At 37.6% G+C, this 26016-nt stretch overlaps 2 protein-coding genes across 2 annotated transcripts in view; both read right to left on the bottom strand.

Moving 5' to 3' along the window:
* The window catches only part of LOC127452031 (carbonic anhydrase-related protein 10-like), a 40464-nt gene extending 25774 nt beyond the window's left edge, over positions 1–14690 (bottom strand). The window contains exons 1-2 of the mRNA XM_051717155.1: positions 14263–14690; positions 11714–11788 (exon numbers count right to left, since the gene is read on the bottom strand). Coding sequence (XP_051573115.1) covers positions 11714–11788; positions 14263–14320 — 133 coding nt within the window. The 5' untranslated portion in view covers positions 14321–14690. The remainder of the gene's footprint in view (positions 1–11713; positions 11789–14262) is intronic.
* Positions 14691–14903: 213 nt separating this feature from the next.
* The window catches only part of LOC127452030 (integrin alpha-3-like), a 73372-nt gene continuing 62259 nt past the window's right edge, over positions 14904–26016 (bottom strand). Inside the window, exons 17-26 of the mRNA XM_051717154.1 lie at positions 24888–24967; positions 24483–24560; positions 23248–23350; positions 22940–23116; positions 20483–20602; positions 19717–19830; positions 18946–19041; positions 18636–18761; positions 17565–17716; positions 14904–16210 (exon numbers count right to left, since the gene is read on the bottom strand). Of these exons, the coding sequence (XP_051573114.1) occupies positions 17606–17716; positions 18636–18761; positions 18946–19041; positions 19717–19830; positions 20483–20602; positions 22940–23116; positions 23248–23350; positions 24483–24560; positions 24888–24967 (1005 nt within the window). The 3' untranslated portion in view covers positions 14904–16210; positions 17565–17605. The remainder of the gene's footprint in view (positions 16211–17564; positions 17717–18635; positions 18762–18945; positions 19042–19716; positions 19831–20482; positions 20603–22939; positions 23117–23247; positions 23351–24482; positions 24561–24887; positions 24968–26016) is intronic.

The following is a 26016-nucleotide window of genomic DNA, read 5'->3' as shown; positions in this document are numbered from 1 at the left end:
CTGCCTCCAGTCTATGTTTTCTCCCACTGAATATTATCTCAAAGGTAACCACCGGATACATATGAATATCCCTGCGCACACACCAAACCTTCACCTGATTATTTGTGCCCAATGCCCCGTCTTGTACCAAGCATTGGCGGATAGAGGTTTGGGAACAGCCAGAATCCACCAAAGCTTTATATGTATCCCCCTGGGTACTCACCTGTATCCGATACGCCCTAGCTCGACTGGGGGTGGCCTGTGGAGTGTTGGGACCCGGACCAGAGTGCCCATCTCAATTACTGGACACTGGTCCTGGAGGTGCCCTGGCTGCCTGCAGCTCCAACAGACCGGCCCAGGATTCCATACTACACACGTGGAACTGGGCCCGCCATCCTGGGAGGGATAGCGGAGAGAGACAGGTTTAACAGGGGAAAGAGATGTAGGCATGGTACCACACAGTCTCCTGGGGGTGGGGATGGGATGAAAAGAGGATGGGCGGGAGTGGGGTTTGGGGGAAAGAGAAAAAGTGAGAGGGGAGAAAGAGAGAGACTCTGCTTCGGTGGTTCCCGGAAACGCCGTCATGTAGTCCTCTGCCAACTGGACTGCATTCTCCAGTGACACCGGACGGTGACACTGGATCCACTCGGACATGCCACGAGGAAGCTGGGAGATGACCTGCTCCAGTGTCACCAGATCTACAATGTCCTGTGTGCCGTGGGTTCCCTCAGCCAGCAACCATTTCTGTCAGGCGTCTCGGAGCTGCAGTGCAAAGGCAAAAAGGGCTGCCGTGCCTTTCCAGTTTCAGGGAATGGAAGTGTTGGTGACTCTGTTCTGGACTACGACCGAGCCGTTGCATGATGGCTCTCTTTAGATCGGCGTACACGAGGAGGTTAGTGGTGGGGAGTTGTTGGGCCACTAGTTGGGCCCCGGAGAGCAATGGCAGTAAGCGGGCCACTCACTGGTCAGGCGGCCATCTCCACATCTCTGCCGTCTTCTCGAACAGATTGAGGTAAGCCTCCGGATCATCAGCAGGGCCTATTTTAACCAGAGTATCTGGTGAGATATTCGGTGTGGGCTCCGGGGTCGCAGCCACAGCCCCCTCGTGTGTGATCAGGCTCCGAAACCCCTGCCTGTCTGCCTGGAGCAGGAGTTGAAAACGCTATTCCTGCTCCAGCCGCAGCTCGACGAGGGCCTGTTGTTGATTCCTTTGGATGCCGGCGAGGGACTGGATCACTTCGGCTAGCTGTGAAGGCTCCATGATGACGTAACTCCTTCCACGAGTCCTGGGTTACGGCACCAGTGTAACACACATTAATGTTCTGGTATGGAAGGAGGAGATGGGGAGCCTTGGCACGCTTCAGGTAGGCTTTTATTTTCTGTCTTAAGTATACTTGAGTGCTGCCTTCTCTGTGCTTTTCTTAGTTCAGTCAGTTCAATGTAACAAAACTCTCAGTTAACATCAACTTCTCTAAATCTTCAGCTTCACAACAAAACAATAAAACACAAAAAGGCACGCCAATCACTGCACTCTCGTGTCGTTGTCACAAACTTTTGTCTAGCAACAAATTTTACCACGAGTCACTGTGTCAACTCTCTTTTAAAATTAGATCATTATCATGAGGCTCATGCATCCAAACCAAAGATCTGCCTGTTATTGCAATTCGCTTCACAAAAGCAAACTCAAGAAAAAGAAACACAGATGGAATTAGTCAGCCATTACTCAGGGTGATTTTGTGGACTATATACACTGTTATATACACGTCAGCCTCATTAGATCATCAAGAGCTAGGACACTTCAGTGGAGAGAGAAGCACCTTTTATCCCCATAGGATGAGATTATAAACAGATTTAGCCAGCTGATCACTCTTATGAACATGCAATACCCTGACCTGATTTTTCTCTCTTCTTGTCCAACTCTGTCAGAGGTTAGTGGTGAAACTGGACTAGACTGCATGAGCTTGATGTGTTGAGGTATTACATTTGAATGTGTAAAAGCATTTGAGATTATTATATAATAGGAAACACAATAACACTAGCTCTTTTTCTTCGAATGCATCAAAGCTATTTACAAAGTATTTGTGTATTTTCAGCATCTCTTTGCACAGTGACCTAAATAAATGATTGTTTCCAAAACTGTGATCTAACTTAGGTGTAATCTTGCTTTTGTCTGACATTTTGTTAGCCAATGAGCTCATTACATAGAATCAGTAAAAAAAAAAAAGTCGTCTTTCAAACTCCTCTCTCTGCGCTTCCTTAAATGTCAAGGGCAGATGGAGCATGAAACTGCTTACAAAACTGCTTATAAAACTGTGAAACTAGTTATAAAATTGTGCTTATTTAGAATAACCTAAGGGTTCCAGCTGGGCCCATAATTCTATGCATGCTGTACATAATGAGAGCCTGCAACAATAAAAACAAGCAAGACATGAGATATTGAAATCCTAAAGCAATAAACTTGTCAGATCTTAGTTGTATAATCTAAAAAGGAAAAATAGAGAAATGCAAAAATTGCATATAAAACCAAAAGGACTTAGAAGGATTGTTCACACCTCAAAAAAATCTGTCATTATTTACTGATGCTCATGCTGTTCCAAACCCTTTCCTTATTTCATGAAACGTGTTCAGCAGAATGATAGCCTCATTCACCATACACTTTCACTGTATTCCACAAAAAGAAAGAAAGTCATACAAGTTTGGAACAACACGAGAGTGAGTAAATGTTGATAGAATATTCATTTTTGGTGGACTATCCCTTTAAAGAGAGACAAAAAAAGACAAATAATAAATAAATAAACAAATGAAGGGCCCTATTTTAAGCATGCAAGGGTTAAGTGCAGCACAATGCCTTAAGTCATAAGGACAAAGTCAATGGGTATGGTCACGAAGTGTTGGTATTTTTGTGCAAGCGTGCGCTAAGTTTAGGTACAAGTCGGTTTGGGAAATCGCGCGTGCGAGGTACTAATCGGGTCAATGGAGGTTCTTTTCCGGCACTGGCTCCATTCTATTATATAGTCCATTCCCTGTCAAGTGATATAAACAAAGACAGTACATCCATAAGAAGTTTGTAGTGTAAATGGACTGTATGCAATGAATTGTAAGAATAAAAATATTTATTTATATATATAAATATTTACATTATGTTGTGCGTCCTTGTTAAATGTATGGGACACGCTCCTTTTATACTTATGGAAAATGTAGTTCAGGATATGGATGTAGGCTCCTTTAATTACAGAGTATGTAAGTATTATTAATCTTTTTCATCTACCAACACACAAATCATGACTAGTATTAACAGGGATTGTATCGGCACGCAATTATCTTCTACCGGTCGATATTGATTTTGAAAAATGTAATTCATTTATTGAAACACAAATAAATGAAACCAAATATATTTCTAAATTAAAATTACACTTCAAACGAAACGAAAATATAATCAAAATAATGAAGTGGTCAAAAAATCATACCAAATCCAAACATTTGACTCTCTCCTGCTTCCACCGGCCCCTCTCCAAACTGCAAATGCAGGAACTGAATTTGGACTTTACGCTGAGTTAAAAGGTGGATTTGAAACGTCTTTGCGCAATTACCAAATTCTTAGGAAAACAGCAAATTGCGCTTTGCGCCACTTCATTTACATACAATACACCCACAGTTTGTGCAAACACTCCTACCCACGCCCATTTGCACTCTCACGAAAATTGGATAGACGTTGCACACGGTCGTAGTGCTTTTCACACTCACAAAAATAGAGCCCGAAATATCCTATATCATATTTAAGTTCATGTTTGAGGTCATGTTAAGTCTGTTTGTATGTTTTAGCTAAAATAACTATCTCTGAATCCACTGATAAGGTCAGCAAAGTGTTTTGATCTCAGATGCTGATGGTTTGTCTTATCTGGAGTGATACAGTGATTTTGCTGTAGCAATTGATGAGAGGTAGACAGATGTGGCACCCTCATCCTCAGGGATCTGTGTCAGATTTGGCTTTGGGTTCAATACATTAATGAGAACTCTCTTAAATTGCTTTTTAGGTATAACAAATAATACACCAACTATAGAACATTACAATGCAAGACTGAATGCTGATGTTGCATCATATTAAAAGTTGGAAGTAGTGCAAACATTTTAAAACAAATGTATACATTTTATACATTCTCTCTCCACATAAAACACAATGGGACTTATTTATGAAACTCAAGCAGAACGAATTACTTTGTAAAATGTTCATGCAACAAGTTTTATGTAAATTGTTACATTGAACTGAATGTGACAATTTACATAAGAATGGCTTTATGAATGATTTACACAGAAATGCTCTTAAAAAAAGAATGAGTGAAGGAGGCCCAAAGCCATTGTACTTTTGTGCACCTAAGAATTTACTCAACAGTCCAATTTTGTAAATAGGAAAAAGAGATTTGGAAATGTTTTTTCTTTTCTTTGTTTTTTTTTTTTTTTTAGATTTGCTTAGACAACATTCGTTTACCCCACTGAGCACAAATGCTGATGGGAGATAGCTGAGCATTTAACATTTAATCACAGTATACTGAGTTTTCTTTAATAGTATCACATAAATGCAATTACCTCTGCAATATTAACCCGAAAGTTAATTATTGTTTATCGTTAAAATGTTAACAAGTTAAAATCAAGCGTACTCAAGAGTAAACTTTATTGATTGCACAGCATAAAGTTACACTGCACTAAGATTAAAATAATAAAACAATTACACACAAGGCATCTCCAGGCCATTGGTTAAGGTTTTAACAATATATTATGCGATAAGCCCTCAATTCGACATCAACTTGTGCTGTTCCCCAAATGCAACATGCATTTTATAAGTAGAACATCTTATGTAGTAACCTCAGTCTAATTCTCAAGATAACATGTTCTCATTTTTAAATGTGAGATTTTCCTTTCACAGCTATGTAAGCATATAATAAGCTCACACTAAAGACATGACAGAAATATTAATTCATTAATATGTACAAATTAAAGACAAGTTTATGAATATGTACACTGAAGTGACACTATGCCCATGACTCAAGTATGAGACTTTTTGGAGCATTCGAGGAGAATGTCTTCCTTCTATACTAAAATTAGTAGAAATTAAATGGGGCTTTTTAATTGTGAGATGAAAGCTTGTACATGTGACTGCAAGGATCAAAGTAACTGTGGACAACTTATTCCTGCATTAAGTACTATGATGAATCAATCATTCTTGCATCTTATACTTAAAGGTGCACTAAGTGATTTTTCCCTCATTTTAGTTCCTAATTTCTTTAGTTTTACACATGAAGAAATGAATAGAATGTGCTTAAACTATAGAGTAGAACTTGAATAGAACATTTGAAAGGTCAGACTGATCACACTGGATTCGGCGACAGGAGGTCAAACATTTTACAGCTGAAATTGGTCTAAGCTTATTGAAATTCAAACCACTGCCTCCAGTGCCTGAAGCTGGAATTGTTGCTGATGTGAATTGTCCACAGGGAGGAGCCAAAAAAGAGTTATATTTTTTGTTGTAAATGGTGTAGTACAGGAATGTATATTTTATTAACCATACATTAACCCCAAACCAAACCATAAATCTAACCATCAGTGGAGTAAAAATTTAATTTTAGAGTGTAAAGCTTGACCTCCAAAATGCACTCATCATTGTTTTTGTGAATGCAATTACTTCCTGGTTTCCATGGGACCAGAACCTTTATCTCAGAGATTGCTCAAGCAATACACTATAAGTAGACAACATGATCACACGTGAAGTCAGCATGATGTTTCCGACAGTTTCTGTACCCTAGGATCGGCGACTGTATGCCGATGCGCTGACATGCAGCATTCTTATCAGACATGTTTGCGGTAGTTTCAATGTGTATTCCTTACTCTTCATTGTATAACGTCCTGTAAAGCTGAAAATAACTTGCTTCACTACTAGCTTTTGACAACCTCTCCTGGACATAAATGGAGCTCACACATGCCCATACGCCCTACAACACTTACCGCTTTGGCCACTGGGGACAGTGTTTCATAATTTCAGTCAACGTATACCGATTTTGCAGAAAGAAAAGTCGGTCTAGTCTTTCCGATTTCACTGTGAGATCAGGCAGAAGTAGAGCCACAGGGAAAGGTTAACACACTTGAATTCATTAAAAAATATCTGAGTGAGGATACCGCTTGTCAGTGCCACTTGTAGGGTCAGCGGATATTACAGGTATAGCCCAGACCTCTGTGGAAACGTATAACTAAATTTTTGCAAACTGAGTTTTACATGCAACATTCTATGTTTCACTGCAGTTTCTTGGTGGAATTAACAGTAGTGGGGCTACAACAACTGTGTGTTTTATTCACTTTCACAGAAATTACAAGTGCAATGGCTGATTATGACTTTACAAACACTAATATTTTGATCTATTACTAACACACTTCTAAGTTATGATTTCAAAACACTAACGCTTCATTTCCAAAACAATACATTTTAATGCTTGTGTTACAGACCCTACATTTAGACACAAATTCCAACATGATTAACTTGCATGGTAGCTCACCTTTTAGTGCTGGACTTTGAACTCGGAAGACTGAGGCTTGAGCCCAGCCAAGCACACAAGCTGACACAAGCCGAAAGTGTCGACACGAAATTATATGGTTGCTTCAGAAAATTTGCTTTTCTTGTCCCATTTGCTTTTAGGATGGTATAGTTAGGTTAAGAGGGCCTATTTTAAGACCACCAGCGTTAAGCGCAACACAATGCCTTAAGTTATAAGCGCAAGGTCAGTGGGCATGGCCATGAAGTTTTGGTATTTCCGTGCAAGCATGTGCTAAGTCTAGGCACAAGTGGGTTTGGTGAAATCACGCACGCAAGGCGCTAATTGGGTCAAGGGAGGTTATTCTCCAGCACTGTCTCTGTCCTATTATATAGTCCATTCCCTGTCAAGCAACAGCGAAATAAATAAAGACAGTACATTCATAAGAACTGGTAGTATAAATGGACTGTATGTAATGAATTAGAAGAATAGAAATATGGATTTACATTATTTCATGCATTAACTGCATCCTTGTTAAATGGGACCCGCTCCTTTTATATGCATGAAAAATGTGGTTCAGGATATGGATAGGTTCTGTTAAATAACAGAGAATGCAAGTATTATTAATAGTTTTCATCTACTGGCACACAAATCATGACTAGTATTAAAAGTGACTGAATCGGTACACATTTCACTTCTACTGGTCGACATTGATTTAAAAAAATGTATGTATAGAAACAAAAAAATTAAACCAAAAATATTTCTAAATTTAAATTACACTTCAAACCAAATGAAAATATAACCAAAATAACGAAGTGGTTAAAAAAAAATCTTACACAGTGGTAGCCACAAATATTGGCACCCTTGGTAAATATGAGCAAAGAAGGCTGTGAAAAAAATCTGCATTGTTTATCCTTTTGATCTTTCATTGAAAAAAATCACAAAAATCTAACCTTTAATTGAAGTAAAACATTTGAAAGAGGGGAAATATCTCATTATTAAATATTTTTCTCCAAAACACGCTGGCCACAATTATTGCCACCCCTAGAAATTCTTATGAGTAAAATATATCTGAAGTATATTCCCATTCATATTTTATATTTTTTAGTACACCTGGTTGACTAGGAACATGAAATTGTTCAGCCATGATTTCCTGTTTCACAGGGGTATAAATATGAGGTAACACACAGGCCAAATTCCCTTAATTATCCATCACAGTGGGTTAGACTAAAGAATACAGTTCTGATGTGCAGCAAAAGGTTGTTGAGCTTCACAAAATGGGAAGTGGCTATAAGAAAATAGCCAAAGCATTGAAAATGCCCATTTCCACCATCAGGGCAGTAATTAACATGTTCCAATCAACTGGAGATCATAAGAATCAGCCTGGAAAAGGACGTGAGACTATACTGTTTCCACGCACAGTGAGGAGGATGGTTCAAGTGGCCAAAGAATCTCCAAGGATCACAGCTGGAGAATTGCTGAAATTAGTTGGGTCTTGGGGTCAGAAAGTCTAAAAAAAAATATTAGACATCACCTACATTACCACAAGTTGTTTGGGAGGGTTTCAAGAAAAAAAGCCTCTGCTCTCATCCAACAACAAACTCAAGCGTCTTCAGTTTGCCAGACACTACTGGAACTTCAAATGCAACCGGGTTCTATAGTCAGATGAAACAAAAAAAAAGCTTTTTTGGCAGCAAACACCAGAGATGGGTTTGGCGCACACCGAGATGAAATACCTCATGCCCACAGTTAAATGTGGTGCTGGATCTTTAATGTTGTGGGGCTGTTTTTCTGCCAGAGGTCCTGGACATCTTGTTCAGATACATAGCATCGCGAACTCTATCAAATACCAACAGATAAAAAAAATCTAAACCTGGCTGCCTCTGCCAGAAATCTTACAATGGGCCCTGGTTGGATCTTCCAGCAGGACAATGATCCAAAACAAACATCAAAATCAACACAAAAATGGTTCACTGACCACAAAATCAAGATTCTGCCATGGCCATCCCAGTCCCCTGTCCTAAACGCCATAGAAAATTTGTGGGGTGAACTAAAGAGGAGTCCAGATTCTGTATGAAGGAATAGTCTCAGATCCCTTGCCATGTGTTCTCCAACCTCATTAGGCATTATAAGAGAAGACTCAGAGCTGTTATCTTTGCAAAGAGAGGTTGCAAAAAGTATTGAATAAAAGGGTGCCAATAATTATGGCCAATGCCTTTTGGAGCAAAATATTTATTTAATAATGAGATTTTTCCCATTTCAATTGTTTTACTTCAATTAAAGGTTAGATTTTTGTGATTATTTTTTTAATGAAAGATCAAAAGGATAAACAATGCAGATTTTTTTTTCACAGTCTTCTTTGCTCATATTTACCTCATATTTTAAGAGTGCCAATATTTTTGGCCACCACTGTATAATGACTTTCCCAAATCAAAACATTTTTCCCTCTTCAACTTCTTTTACCCACCCCTTTTGCAGTGACTTAAAAATCACTCTACGATAACAGGTGGAAAATTACTAATACAAATTAGATCATAAATACAATTGTAAATATAGTAATAATAATAATAATAGAAAAAAAAAAAAAAAAAACATTACCTTAAGATAGTTTAACACAAATCTCATAAATATTTGTTTCATACAGATACAACAGTGATCGTCATGGACATAATTTAATGTTCCACTATATTTTCAGAGTTTGCTGGTGGAATCTCCAAACTGCAAAATCAGGAATTGAAATTGGCTTTTGAAACGTCTTAGCACAATTACATATTTATCAAGAAAACAGGAAATTGTGCTTTGTGCCACTTCATTTACCTACAATAAACCCACAGTTTGTGTGTATACACCCACAGTAGCACTAACACTCAAACCCACGGCCATTTGCGCTCTGCGCTGGCATGTAAATTGCACTTATAATAAGCGCACTCACACAAATATAGCCCTTGGTGTTGGTTTAGGGTAAGGATGTCTGTTTTGTTCACCTCTCATTTGCTTTTAGGACACTATTGTTTATGTTTAGGTTAGGGAGGTATGTTCCACCTCCATCTAACATTCGCCTTAAAAACCTTGTCCGATTACGACACCATTTCACTCACTTTTGGCACTCCTCACTGGACATTTCAGAAATTGTGGGATATTAACACTATGTACTTTAAAACTTAATAAAAAATGTTTTTTGTTGCTTTCTGCTTTCCATAGATCAATGCACATTGTGTATAATTGACAGTTTAATAGTGTATTATTGATTTGTTGGGTGTTTAAAGTTAGTTTAGAAGATAGCAGACTGTAAAAAGGCTAAAATAGGTGATTATGAGAAAAAATTGTTGATAAATTTGTTAACACGTCAGTGTTTACAATAAAGTTCCATTTGTTAACATTAGTTAACAACATTGGTTAAAATGAACTAACAATGAACAATACTTTTACAGCATTTATTAATCTTAATTCATTTTCATTTTCCACCTGTTTCCAGTATCTCACCAAGACTCATTTTGACCGCACAAAAGCATGAGTGCTTGAAAGCACTAGGATGATTACTTTATTAAAGTGCAAAGACTGGTATCATTCATTTATATACATATTTTACTTAATATTAAAATATATTACAATATAGTATCAATTTGATACTGAAACACTGATACTTTTAACATCACTGCAAGATGATAAAAACATTCGGGGCTTTACTGAAAACATTTGAGCCTTATGCCTCGGTAGCCCACCCCTGGCGGTTGTCAGTAATTCAGCAGAATGTGGTCGATTTCAGGGTACATAAAAATTCAAAAGCAGCATGTCAAATTCCCATGTGATCAAGTTGGAAAAATATTATGTACAGCTGTGGTTCACTCACTGAGATGAAGAATTCAGTGACCTAATAAAAGAGCTTTAATTTTACATGCAGTCTCCCCATGGAGACCAGACAAATAATACTCACTTTATCTCAGTAACCCCCCTGTTATTGGACACTTCCAAATTTAGAATAAATGAATCATGGCTGACTGTAAATAATGCAGCAACTTTTGCATTTTGTCCATGCCAGTTGGCGTCAGAATAAGTCCAAAGTGACTGCCATATTGACCAGTGCAAAATAAACATAAAATTACTAATTACACCTATAAACTATAAATGCAGTGAATAAGATTCATTCTTTGACAAATGAACAAGTTTCACAATTGCTTGAGGCGAACACTAAGCTTAAAAAAAAAATGGTTTTCTCAAACCATTGGACAAGCAAATGAGATACATGCTTGTGAGGAATGTCTTAAGATTAATCCAGATGTACTCTAGGGAACTGATGACGTTTGCTCTTTGAATGCTTTCTCATCCTCTTTCTTTACGCTTAGTTCTTCTTTTAAGTCTCAAGGACATTTATGCAATATAAATCCAAATAGCTTTTCTCCCTCACAGAACACTTACTAAAGAGGTAAATTTATGTGCAACATATATTTATGAGCTGCTATGGGGCTTACTTGATATCCGCTACAGCTGTGATTGATGCTATAGGCTGTGTCCGTGTAAGCACACCAAGCCTGCCTTTTGTAAAATATAAAAGACCATTCCTTACAAAACATTCAGCCTCCCATTGTATAGTTCTGGCCCCTATTGATCTCTTTCTTATTAAAGCTTTAAAGCATTCTGAACAGCAAAATACTATTATGATCCTTGTCAAAGTTCAGAGAGCTCCTTTGCTGGCCCCATACAGTAAATTTGCTTACTCTGACATCTTAATTAAGTACTTTGAATAAAACTCATAAAGTTGCTGCAGTAGCAATCATATTAATCAGTTGAAACCACAAGCTGTAAAAATGGATTATAACTTATTCACAAATATCCCCGGTAAGATGCTTAAGGTTGAAATACTCAAGCTTTAATAACTCTCGCATACATCGTACAGCAATCTGAAACGCATCAGGCTAATTATAGTGTTGAAATGTAAGCACGTACAGTATGTAACTACAGTATAAACCCAACATTTAAGCCCTCATTTAGGATGCAGTATGTGCAAAGTGCTGTTAAATATCTTGTCGTCTTGTGTAAAAACCAGACCCTTCACGCAGCATACATTCAAGCAGAATAAAATATTCATTGGCACAGAGAAAGTTTCATGGGGTATATCCATGCATACCTTAAAAAAGTCTTAGTGGCAAACAGCAAGACTCTTGTCATGGCACATTCTGCACAGTCTCATCTTTTGATTTTGATTTTGAAAGGCTTACCTGGTATAAAGCTCCCCTGGACAACATCTTTGTATGCCCACCAACCATCGTGAAGCTTTGATGACACCGGCTGTGCTGTGAGCATAGAGAAGATTCAAACATCACTCACCTACAGCACTTTGAAAAAGCAGTCACACCTGTAATAGACTTCAGCTCCCCATGGAGAGAAGTTTCTGCTGTCAAGTTGTTTCTTCTCATATTTCAAGGCACATTTAAAACATTCACAGTATTTAGCGGAAAAATGTATATCTAAGTCAATGCATTTGAGAAAAGTTGTAGATATGAGTTATATGTAAATGTCTCAATTAAATATTGGTTTAGCACACAGCTTAACTGCCTGAAAAACTAATTTGTGAGATGACAACAGATGCATTCTGCATCCTCTGCTCTGGGCCCTATCAGCGGAGCTGAAAAGTAGGTCAGAGAGGCAGCAGACTTCTGCATTCTGAATTCACTCTGTTATCTCACATCACTATTCCCCTCACCTCTCTCCCCCTGGCTTCAGGCTGCAGGTTGCATCATTTCCACTGCCAAGTCAAGCACCCAGGGCTTCTCTTTAATACACCACAGCTCTACTCTCAGGCCAGCTCACTTTGATGTGCCCGTCATGAACGGAGCACAGTAGCATTCGGCAGCAATTTGCTTCCACACCAATTTATCGACATTTATATCTGAGATATGAGAGTCCTGTGCATTTTTGCTAATACCACTGGTAGGAAGCCACTTTTCTGAAATTACTCTCAGTATCTGCAGAATCTGGAAGTGTCAGGATTGCATGATTTGCTACATGTGCAGGTGCAAGGACTCAAGTTTCATATACTGAGAGATTCACAAAATGCTGACACTCAATTAAGCCCCAGCTACCCATATATTCTCTATTGTATATTTCTTTAAAATACACTCACTGAACACTTCATTAGGAAAAATATAGTCTTAATAAAGTTCCGGACATGGTCTTCTGCTGTTTTAGCCCATCTGCCTCAAGACTCGATTTGTTGTGCATTCTGAGATGCTATTCTGCTCACTACAATTGTACAGAGTGGTTATCTGAGTTACCGTAGCTTTTCTGTCAGCTCAAACCAGTCTAGCCATTCTCCGTCGACCTCTCTCATCAACAAGTTGTTTTTTGTTTTTGGCACCATTCGGAGTAAATTCTAGAGACTGTTTTGCGTCAAAATCCCAGGATATCAGCAGTTACATAAATACTCAAACCAGCCCGTCTGGCACCAACAATCATGCCACAGTTAAAATCACTGAGATCACATTTTTCCCCCATTCTGATGGTTGATGTGAACATTAACTGAAGCTCCTGACTCGTATCTGCATGATTTTATGCATTGCATTGCTGCCATATGACTGGCTGATTAAATAATCACATGAATAAGTAGGTGTACAGGTGTTCCTAATAAAGTGCTCAGTGAGTGTAGATTCCCTGTGTGCACTGTGTGATACTGAATTGAACATACTTTATGTATAGACATTTTACATAAGGAAAATTCTGTCTGGAGGGCTTGCATGTACAGTTCTTTTACAACTATCAGTCTCATTGCCTGTGTCTGACATGCATGAGTCACTGTGATAGTACTGACTGAAATGAGAAAATAAACTCCATACATTTTATCAGGTGCCCTTATCTCTTTCGATACAGTCCTCCTTTCTGTATTAGATTTAGCCTACCTCAAATCCAACTGGTTACATCAACTTTCAAATGCAAATCCTACATGTTCATAACATCTAACTCTTTGAAGATCTAACTTGTGTTTGAGATCTCCATCCCTGGGAGAGAAATTGACGTCAATCTCATGACTGCCAAAACAAAACAAAAAACTGGGTACTTCAATAGCAAGTGCAAACAAACATAGACTGATGTTCAAGACATGACTCACTGGAAACTTCACTACAACTGTTTTTTTCTTCTTTTTTTTCTTCTTCTTCTCTTTCGTAACACCTTTTTATTTAATACTCTTATCTCAGTAGGTTTCTTGTTTTTTAAGGTCTCTTTCTCCTATTTTATTTTTCTTAGCAATAAAATCATGTTATTGTATTTAATATTAGGCTACTATAAGATGTTTTCATTTATTAGGGAAAGGTCTCCAAATTATTAGCACCAAGGACAGCTCTTTTTTGAGAAGCAATAATTAAGGTGAGAGGGAAAAGAGAACACATTATGGAAACAACAATGGCAAGCAAAAATAAATAAATAAATAACTAAATAAATAGTAGACAAATTTTGCTCATAATACCACCTGCCCCATTTAAAAAAAAAAAATCAATTTTGAAATTACCCTTAAATGTTCACTTCAGACAGTATATATCCAACATTATGTTATGACCAGTTTGCATTGGGTGATAGCAATATAAAAATACTTACGTATTTACGTAAGCACGTATTTACATGTACTTTTTTATGTAGCTTTGGATTTAAATGTATTATCAGCCTCAAAGAAAATTAGTCAATGCATTAAAAACGGAGCTGACAACAGTTTAAGGAAACTGTCACTTTCTTTTCAGGACCAGTCACGCGATTTTGATATCTGAACACAATTTACCTTCTACAAAGATGACATTAATGTTGAGAATCAGAACGAACTCCCAAACGTGCGGCATTCTTCATCTAGTCCATGACCATCACGCTTCGATTCAGGTAATTAACTTGATAACACGAGTCAAAGTCTGAAGCATCATTCGGAGCGAACGGCGCGGGCTCCCGCGGTCCCGTCACTCTCAAATGCGATGAAAATCGTCCTTTCCAAATGTCGCGACCCAGAGCGCAGATGTTCTATGAAATTTACGAAACGAAAAATCAACTGACAGTTTTCAGCATAGAAACTATAAAGTTAGTCGTTGGTATCATACGTAGCAAAACAGAAAAAACAAAGGTACTTATGAAATCTTGTTTGTTCTATTGAGTCGTGGATGATGCTGGCTGCGTTACCTGCCCGTGCGCGCGGATCTGAGGTTTAAGCGCGTGCTAATCCTGCTGCAGGCGGGGCACGCGCTCCCGTGATGCTCGCTTAAGAATGCGGTTAGTTTTGACATCTATTCAAACTCTAATGCAATTACGTTCTTGCTGGTGTTAGGCTTAACAGGATTAGAAAACATAACATTTATGTTCATCACTACTTACAAATTTAGTAATATGATCTCGCATTTAATGACTGGGAAAACCACAAAACATGCAATCATTGTATTTTTGAAGATATCACTTTATTTATTCATTTTCTACGGTAGCTTTAAGATCTAATTAATGCGCGAGCTCTGATAAACAGCTTTCGGCTACTTAGATTTGCAAGTTGACACATGAGAGCGCAGTAATTATTTAAAAAGACACACGAACATTTAAGACAGACATCATGTAAACATCAGCCACTCAATTAATGAAACATTTTAAATACAGAAATAAATCACTGTAAAAATCATGACAAATGTAATCATCACATTTCCATCACACGAACTACATGAATTCCCACGAGATATTTGAAACCTTGAGTGTGAAATTCGCACAAAAACTATTAGAGCATGTACACATCGCACACTCTTCACCATAAAAGCGACAGCAGAAACCAGAGTGGAGCTAAAACGGGCTGAATTTGAGCAGGTACTGTCCCAATTGCATAGGCTACGAATATATTTGTGTGTGTTTGTTTACCATCCTGCGTTAAAAGACATGATTCACACTTAAAGGGATAGTTCACCCAAAAATGAAAATTCTCTTATCATTTACTCATCCTCATGCCATACGTGTTAATGACTTTTTTCTTCTTCAGAACACAAAGATTTTTAGAAGAATATCTCAGCACTGTAGGCCCATACAATGCAAGTGAATGGTGACCAAAACTTTGAAGCTCCAAAAAGCACATAAAGGCAGCATAAATTAATCCATAAAACAGTTTTATCAGTTTTGGGTGAGAACAGACCAAAATGTAACTCCTTTTTCTCTGTACATCTTGCCATTGCAGATGCATGGACGCATGTGCAGAGCTCTAGATGGCGCTAGGAAATGGAAATGAGCTTGAAATTATGATCGCCAAGGAGACTGATGATAAACGCAAAAGAAATACAATTAAGATGTGGTAGCAATAAAACATACATATATAACATGTCTTCAGTTGAAAAACAGTAACAAAATTAACATAAAACTCACATGTGATGAAACTTCTGTAAAATCAGTTCCTGTCCAACAGTTTGAAATGAACAAGATTACATCTAGTTTCCAGACAAAGTTCAAATCAAATCAAGTAGAGTTCCATTCTTTTTTTAATACAAAAACAATTCTCAAGAGTCTTCTCATTCCACTGTCTAGGAGAGGCAGTTTGAGAGAGCTTTCATCAGTAGTACTGTTACTGTTCGGTCCAGTTTGTGATCCAGTGTTTCTTGTTGGTGCCCACAATCAAAAAGCCCTGATTTACCTGATACTGTTCCTTCTTACATATCTTCACTCCTTGGTATTTTGGCATAGTTCTGAAATAGGCAGCCCGCTTAAAAAAAAACCCCACTCTGCGAGAACATAAGAAAGACATTGTGAGAGAGCAATCTTCATACCACATTCTCTTAACAAGCAGCATTACAGTGGCAAGGTAACCAGCGTTTATTCAGTGAAGATTTGAGATCACTGAAATCTGCATGCAGCGTTACAAATCTGAGAGCCTCGATTGAAGTCATTTCATGAGATTATTGATTAGCATCAGTATACTATAACAACTGAGTGAAACACTTCTGTAAACTCAACCAAAATCATAAAGAGACTGATTTAGGAGACAGAAAGAGTGTGTATAAAACCAGTGATAATTCTGCAAAAACTTTGAAGAAGGTTTTGAATAAGCTTGTTAGCTCTGTAAGAGAAGAGGTGATCTGAAAGAGTTTGTTGCACCAGTTGAAAGCAAGCTCTTAAACAGCAAAAAAGAAAAGAACATGGTATCGCAGAAGGAAGTTATTAGTCTTGTCAAAGAAAGACTTTCAGAAGTTAGATAAAAGCAATATACAGTACACTTGCTGTTTTAAGACATTCTATCTCCAAGATAACAGTATCAAATGCTTGAGGATGTGATGAAGAGCTTCACATTTCAATTTGTTTCAGGAAAAAAAAATTGCTTTTGAGAGCAATGATAAGAGTCAAAAACAGACAAGGCAAGTGTTTCATTGTCTCATGGTACAAAAGGAAAGGAGAAAGTCAGTATCATAGGAGCTTTCATGCAATAAATTATTGTTGATTTAAGGGTTAGTTAAAAAAAACAACAAAAAACAAAATGCAAATTCTGTCACCATTTACTCACCCTAATGTCATTCCAAACCTGTGTGAATTTCATTCCTCTATGGAACACAAACAGAGACATTTTGATGAACGTTCAAGCTGCTTTTTTCCATGCAATGAAAGTGAATGGGGACTATGCTTGTGGATCTCCAAAATGAACAAAAAAAGCACCATTAAAGTAGTTCATACTACTCATGTACTCTATTCCAAGTCATACAATAGCTTTGTGTGAGGAACAGACCAAAATAATTTAAGTCATAATTCACTGAAAATCTTCCCCTCCACTGTAGCTCTCAAATTTAGCTTGTGTTTGAGTTTTAGAGTAATTACTTAAATTTCAGTCTGTTCCACACACAAAGCTATCATATGGCTTCAGAAGATATGAAAAATAATAATAATAATAATAATAGAGTTGTATAGACTACTTTTTTGGTGCTTTTTGTCAAACTAGTTGCTAAACATCTTCTTTTGTGTTCCACAGAAGAGAGAAAGTCATACAGGTTTGGAACAACATGAGGGTGAGTAAATGATGACAGAATTTGCATTTTTGGGTGAACTATTCATTAAAGCCAAGCATTTTAAAAGCTAGAGACCTACAACCTTGCAATTTGTGTCAGAGGCCCACAAAAGGCCAACGAATCTCAGTCGTCCTCAGTAAGGCGGTCATTTTCAGATGGCTGTGTTTTCATCTCAGCTTTCTGGGCCTTGGCCTCATAAAGCTCTCTGGTGTTGGCCCTCTTGAAGAAGCCAAACTGGGAAACAGGATTTAGATATGAGCCATCAAACAAAACAGACATTGCTGGAGGAAGTGACATAGGCTTGAATCCACAACTTTTCTTCTGGTTACAACTGTTATGAGTACATGGTGTGCAATTTTAAATACATCATAGAAATGTGTAAGATTAAATTGCATCTGTGCAATAGTAATCTGGGATCCAATATCAAATTTAAACCAGCAAATAAGCAGTAAGTTTGTATAATCTATTCATCCATCCATCCATCCATCCATCCATCTAGTATCTATCTCTCTGTCTATCTATCCATCCATCCATCCATCCATCCACCCATATATACATACTGTATATCCATCCATCCATCCATCTAGTATCTATCTCTCTGTCTGTATGTCCGTCTATCTGTCCATCCATCTATCTGTCTATCCATCCATCCATCTGTGTATCCATCCATCCATCCATCCATCCATCATCTGTCCCTCTCTACCTCCCTCCATCCATCCATCCATCCATCCGTCTGTCTGTCCATTTATCCATCCATCCATCCATCCATCCATCCATCCATATATACATATATACATCTGTCCGTCCGTCCGTCCATCCATCATCCATCCATCATCCGTCCCTCTCTCCCTCCCTCCATCCATCTGTCCGTCTGTCTGTCTGCCCGTCCGTTTATCCATCCATCTGTCTATATATCCATCTCATAAAAGAATTATTAAAACATGTAGCTTTATACCGTATGTTGCTGTTCCTCTCAAGGTCACAGGACAATTTGAGGAGTTACAGAACAGCCTTCACACTTTGACGGTTTTCAAGCATAATAATATGATCAACTGAAGTTATTGTGTAATTTCATCCAGAATCACATACGAATGTGAGAACCAAATGAAATCATCATGAGGTGTGGAGCACAGAAGCACAAAAGGATCCTCACCTTCCACATGAGAATGACAATCAAACCCAACAGAATTACTCCTGCCAGGACAGACACAATGATTATCCACAGAGGTGCTTCATATGGACCCTTTTCTGTCCCTGCAGACTCAATAACTACTGAGAACTAAACAGAGAAAAGATGTTTACTGTCATTAATCTCTAATGCATAAAAAGTCGTCTAAACAGAAAATATATACAGGAAAATTGCCTCATTTTAATATTTATTTGATTTTCCCTCACTTATGCTAAAGTAGAGAGAGAGAGCTCTACGAGACAGCAGAGCAAAGTCTAAGATGTTGAGTTTGTACCTCACAGGCGTCATTGATCATCTTGATGGTAGGTTTGTCTGTTTTCAAACTCAAGGTGGCATTACCAGACACTAATATTTCTGAACCAGTGTAGTCCTGAAAAAAGCACAAATGTTCTTTTTCAGGACTTTACAATGAGTGTCACGTACAATAAATGCTGACATATATTAAACCAATGGCTACAATCAAGGTTTTGTGACTTAATTAGCCACTGTATTTCACACTATAAATCATAATTACGTCTCCAATTTGCACATACAGTGGGTGTATATAGTATACAGACACTTATAGTAAAGCACACTTAAAAGGTAAAAATGTATTAATTGCATTAGATAACAACATATAGAAGCAAATGCCATTTATTTTAAAGAAATATAGCACAAGCACACTTTTCAAGCAAAACATTACACAAAAACAGTTTTTAGGTCCAATAATGTGATTAACTACACTTGTGGTTCCTCTGTTAGGGCACCTGTATGAAATACATCCACTAAAAAGATGCCACTTGCGTTTATATTTTGTTATGTAATGAAATGACATTCAGACATTTTTAAGCGTGACATAAGTATCCAAATACTTTACAGGTACACTGTAATATCAACTTTTAGTCAATAAATGATAATTACTTTTAATATGGCATACTTTGAAAAACTGGCATCATAAACTGAAGTGTTGGATTTATCCTTGAGAGTCTGATATTTGACAAGGTTCTCACAAGTCTGCAGTAATGAGCTAAGATAGTGAAGTTTCCAATAAAAACTGAGCACTGACCTCAAGAATTGTGCTGTTCCATAAACGCGCTCTGACAATGAGTGTAGCTGAGGTACCCATGCCTAGCAAGGGGCATGTAAAGGTTTGACAGAGGGCAGTGCCTGTGGTGCAGTCCTGACATTGAAAGAGTTACAGCAAAAACATTCATCATTTTTTCAAAACCTCTCTCTACCCTGCTGAAAAAAGAAAACCCCAGATTAAACCAGCCTAAGCTGGTTGGCTGGTTTTAGAGGGTTTTTGGGCACTTTTTTGCTTGGCCAGTCTTGGAGACCACCTTAAACCAGCTAAAATCATTCTAAACCAGCTAAGACCAGCTTGACCAGGCTGGGAGACCAAATTAAACCAGCTAAGAACATCTTGGCCAGGCTGGGAAACCAGCTTGAACCAACTAAGACCATCTTAACCAGCTAAGACCATCTTGGCCAGGCTGGGAAACCAGCTTGAACCAACTAAGACCATCTTAACCAGCTAAGACCATCTTGACCAGGCTGGGAGACTAAATTAAACCAGCTAAGAACATCTTAAACCAGCTAAGACCAACTCAGCCAGACTGGGAGACCAGCCTAAACCAGCTAAGACAACCTTAAAGCAGCTAAGACCATCAAACCAGTTTAGGTTGGTTTAAGCGTTTTTTTTTTTTTTTTTTTTCAGCAGGGTAGTCTCTGTTGTATTCATGATCACACAAACTTTTCAGTGAAGACATGACATGCCAGTATCATCTAGTTGCCTAGCAACTAAACAATGGTTCAGGGAGACTGATACTCACCAGTTTGACAGTTTTCCTGACATCCCTTGAGTTCAGGGAGGCCTGTGGCTTGGCGTATTCAGACTCAACTGAGGCCTCATCTCTCCTCTTCCTCCTCCTTCCAGACTTATGCTCCGACACCTATCCACAGGAGGCAACATGTGCATTGCATTAACACGTGCATTATATTTAGCGCATGATAATTAGATTCCATTTCATCACTTGACTTATATCCTATATCCTACATTATATTAATAAGCATGAATCACCTTTAATTAACGTAGATTGTTTGGGCTCCTTTGTATTATACATGATGTTCTGTCATAGCTAATCCCAAGTTCTCTTTTGAGTTGTGGGTTTATTTGTACAATATCTACTCTTCCTAAGGACAAATCATAATCACTTATAGGAACAGAAAGACAGACAGTCTAACTCAAAGTGAGAAGCGATGACCTCCATTTTATATTAGGGGATGGAAGATAGCAGTGTGAGTAATGTGTAATAGAGTTCTGGGAAATGGGGGACTTCACAGTCCCAGCATGTGCTCGATTCTGCTTAGTCTCAGCCTCAGACGGCACGCCCACAGACCACCCACAGTAAAATTGGAAAACGCTTTCTAGAACTACTCAGTGCAAATCTGATTGGCTGGTTTGATGGAACTTTTGCGAGTAGAAGCACACAAGACTTTTCAGTCAGCCTGAAACAGAATCGTGTTAACAAGGTTCCACGTTGATGCAATAAGTGCTTTTGAAGGTGAAATAATCAACGGATTTGTCCACGTTTGTCAGGTTAATGACATCAAATCTTTAAAGCTGCTCTACGTAAGTTTGTGCACTCTAGCAACATCTGTGGTTGAAACTTAAAATTGCAAGCAGTTTGCGGAAGAATACATTACATCAGTCGTGTTTCGGCACTGCTCTTCTGGCGGATGAATCTCCCAATTTGAGCTTTCCTGGACATCGCCTATGTGTGATCATGACTGGAGCTGGAGTCATAATGTGCTATTTTCATGTTGATATTATGTTATACGATTAAACATTTGAAACGGAAGTATTACTTGCTTTGATGAAGATAAACAACACTCTTATTTACATATTTGAATGAATTTGACACTTAAATTGCTTTTCTGACACTACACTCAAAGCACTTTAAAATAGAGAACAGGGAACTTTCCTCAGCCACTACCAATATATTTAATATGATTATTCAAGTGTTTTATCTACTATTAATGTTTGAATTGTACTGCAATTTTCAATTTAAGAGGTTAAACTCGTGATAAGGCTGATACGAGTTCAATAAAAGACTTTATTATTTTTATACTATATTATCCAGCCTCAGTTACTACAATTGCGTGTCTATGCAATGCACACAATAACACTGTGATCTAAAAACATAAAACAATAATGATGGGGATAAAAAATACTTTAAAAATAATATGCTTAAATATGCAATATAACAATTACAAGATGTCAATTTCAGAAGTCATACATATTAAACATGTCACAGTAACTTCACTGGACAATGTAGATACATTGTGATTGGTTAACACACGAGTAATGTTCAATTCATACAAGCATGACAAGCAATATAAGCTTCAACAACCCTACCAGAAAACATATCTAAGCATTATAGCAGGTAAACAACTTCGCCAAAGAGATAACAGATAAACATCCATCTAGACTGCAATGATGCTGTCCTGAACTGTGTGAGTGTTACTGAACTGAGCTGAACAGCGTAGATAGTTTCTCCAGCCGGAACATGAGACAGCTGGTACTTCATTCCTGTGTGTGCGGACATGACATGATGCAAGGATGAACGTCATAAGCCAGCGATTTCATGCCAAATCGAACCCGACAGCTCAAAATACAAATCATTTTAAAGGCTAATCGCAGTGAATCGGGGTAAGGTAAGGACATTGTTTTAACACCGATTGTTTATGTACTCAACCATTAATGGCAATTTGTTCATTTGTAACCAAAGAATCTTACATAGTGCAGCTTTAAAGATATTCAGAGTTTTGTTTGAGGCACATAGCAGAAAGTGAAGTGGATATCCATGAGCATAGCTGCATATTCTGCTTGGTTTCCTTGGTTATGTCTGTGAAATACTCTGTTGTATTTTGTTGTACTCGGTTTTCTGTGCTGTACTTAGACTCTCTACACATTTTTCACTGTTTTCCCGTTTGTTTTCTGTGCAATCGCTCACTTGACTGTTCCATCAAGTACTGCTTGTGATGGCATAAAGACACTGAATCAAATTACTTTGGATGATAAAATATGTTCTCAAAACTTGTAACACTCTTAAACAAAGACCATAATGCACTATGTTTTTTATGAGCAGGTTATGTAGTAACATATACAGTTAAATCATAGCTCAGGTCTCAGTGGAGACATAGGCCAGATCTGAAAGCAGTTCACAGTTCTGTCTTGAGTACCATCACCATTTCTGTGAAAAAATGGGTATCATCCAGTGACTTACTGTTAGATTGAGGGGGTTTATTATGTTCTTTTCAGGGACACAGAATGACTTGGAGGTTCCTGTCAATTGAATTTCTGACAAATAAAGTAGCCACTTCCCATTAGACACTACAAAAGGCCACTGAAAGACTACTTCTAGAAAACTCAGATTTCCCAGAGGTTTTCCAGGAATGTCCACCTGCAGACATATTAAAGAACACATACAAAAAGTAACTATACTGAGTAAATGTGATCCAAATAGAAAACAACTGTCTTACATTGCACCATTATTTTTTTAATGAATACTTATCTATAACAAATTGGTCTAACCGTGAAGTTGAATTCCACCGGACTTCCGATATCACTAGTGGATTTCATGGCTGATTCTCCTACTACTTTCCCACTGCATTCTGTCTCAAACTTAGAGTGAAGTCTAAAAGCAAGTGTCAAATAAAGTATATGTATATATATGCATATTTATACAGTGGCTCCAAAAACAATTTGGAAACTGTTGGACACTTAAAGGGATAGTTCACCCAAAAATGAAAATTCTCTCATTCTGGCACCATCATGCCATACCAGATGTGTATGACTTTCTTTCTTCTGCAGAACACAAACAAATATTTTTAGAAGAATATTCAGCTCTGTAGGTCCATTCAATACAAGTGAATGGTGGCCAAAACTTTGAAGCTGCAAAAAGTATATAAAGGCAGCATAAATGTAATCCATACGACTCCAGTGGTTAAACCCGTGTCTTCCGAAGCGATATGATATGCGTGGGTGAGAAACAGATCAAGTCCTTTTTTACTATATATCCTTTCTACCCAGAAGGAGGCGATATGCACGAAAAATGCATTTTGCCAAAAACAAAAGAAATAAATATGAAAGTAAAAGTGGATATTAAGAGTAAATATTAAATATTAATCTGTTTCTCACCCACACCTATCATATCACATCTGAAGATACAGGTTTAACCACTGAAGTCATATGGATTACTTTTATGCTGCCTTTATATGCTTTTTGGAGCTTCAAAGTTCTGGCCACTATTCACTTGCATTGAATGGACCAGCAGAGCTGAAATATTCTTTTTAAAATCTTTGTTTGTGTTTTGCAGAAGAAAGAAAGTCATACACATCTGGGAACTTTTTCTTTCAGAACAGGTGTTTTTCAGCTTTTTTTGCTTTGCATATAACCAACTGATGTCAAGATGATTTCAGTGAATGCATGAAGTCTTGAACGTATGACTTCAGGTCCTCTAAAGTTCACACAGGTGTCAAATAAACTAACCAGTGTTTGTGCCTTTTTTTCTTTAAAATAAATGCCACTTGGTTTGATACTTTGTATTATAATGCTAATACATTAAAACATTTCTAAGTTTCCAAATAATTTTGGGGGCTGCTGTATATGTATAACATAAAATAAGACTTTTGTCAGCCAAAAAGTATGAAATGCCTGGATGAAATAAGGTAACATGAGTTACTGTTGACATCACTTTGAAAAGCAGGAAGGCAGAATAAAGCATACACTGAAATGCTCTAAGGATAGAATAATGCTGCATAACTCACACACGCAAGCTGGGCTGTAGGATGTACTCCACCACCAGCACTCTCGTCAGGGGCCATAGATCATTCTGATCACTCCGCCTGAGAAGAGCAGATGAAATAATCAGCCAGCATCCAAATCTGAATCATACCCTATGATCATGCCTCCTTTGTAGCAGTTAAGGCAACCAGGCAAGTTTTCCTGCACATAAACACATATAAATTCTATGTGAAAGGGGTTAACGCTGCATATAACTTTCACTGTTTTTTCCAGTGGATTCATGTGTAAGGTGGGGAGTTAATAATATTGAGCTCTAGAGATTGTGTTTTTAGTACAGATATAGATTTTTTGTGAGCTCATTTACTGCAAAACAGCTCAATGCAAAATGTTCAATATAATCTGAAAAGAAAAAAATAGTTTTCTCATACGTTGAGATTTGCAGTTCAATCTGAATCTCTTGCATATCTATTGTGATTCCTGATGTTTCAAAGGTGATATCAATCTCCATCTGTGAAAGATACAAGTGACCACAACAAAATTAAGACTTAATCCATCTTTAAACTAGATTAAAAAGTTTGTGGACAAACTTTAGGTTGGCTTGAAAAAGCCTGGTCTGAAAGTTTAAATAGTTTAGATAGATAAATAGATAGATAGATCAATAGATATATGTTGCTAGCATGTATTAGCACTTTGCTAGGCATTGTTAACATGTTTTAGCATGTTGCTAGCATGTTTTAGCACTTAGCTAGGTGTTGCTAGAATGTTTTAGCATGATGCAAGAATATTTGTAGCATGTTTAGCACTTAGCTAGGCATTGCTAACATGTTTTAGCATGTTGCTAGCATGTTCCTATTGTGTTTTAGCACTTAGCTTGGCATTGCTGGCATGTTTTAACATGTTGCTAAAATGTTTTAACACTTAGCGTGCTAGCACATTTGAGCATGTTGCTTGCATGTTTTAGCACTTTGTAAGCACTGTTATCATGTTTTTGCACTTAGCTAGGCATTGGTAACATGATTTAGCATGTTTCTAACATGTTTTAGCACATAGCTAGGCATTGCTAGCATGTCTTTACACTTAACTAGACATTGATAGCATGTTTTAACACTCTGCTAAGCATTGATAGCATGTTTTAGCATGTTGCAAACATTTTTTGACATGTTGCTAGCATGTTTTAGCATGTCACTAGCATGTTTCTAGCATGTTGCTAGCATGTTTTAGTACTAAGCTAGGTTTTGCTAGACACGTTGTTAGCATGTTTTAACACTTAGCTATCCGTTGCTAACATGTTGCAGCATGTCGCTAGCATGCTAAATAATACTACTACTAATAATAATAATAATAATAATAATAATAATGTTTAAATAGTAGATCAGTCTGTTTCAAGCCAACCTAATTAATTACACCTATTCCTATGTATTTTTACTACATTTGAGATTCAATTCACATCCTATTACCACTCCTGTCTCTAACAAATAATCCTAAAGAATGCCCATCTAATTTTGTATACAGCTGGCCCAAAAAGTATTTGGACACTTGAGCCACACAAGGAAGGTA

This window comes from Myxocyprinus asiaticus, chromosome 14, assembly GCF_019703515.2.
Source record: "Myxocyprinus asiaticus isolate MX2 ecotype Aquarium Trade chromosome 14, UBuf_Myxa_2, whole genome shotgun sequence".
Lineage (NCBI taxonomy): Eukaryota > Metazoa > Chordata > Actinopteri > Cypriniformes > Catostomidae > Myxocyprinus > Myxocyprinus asiaticus.
This window is presented reverse-complemented; position numbering and strand designations above follow the sequence as displayed.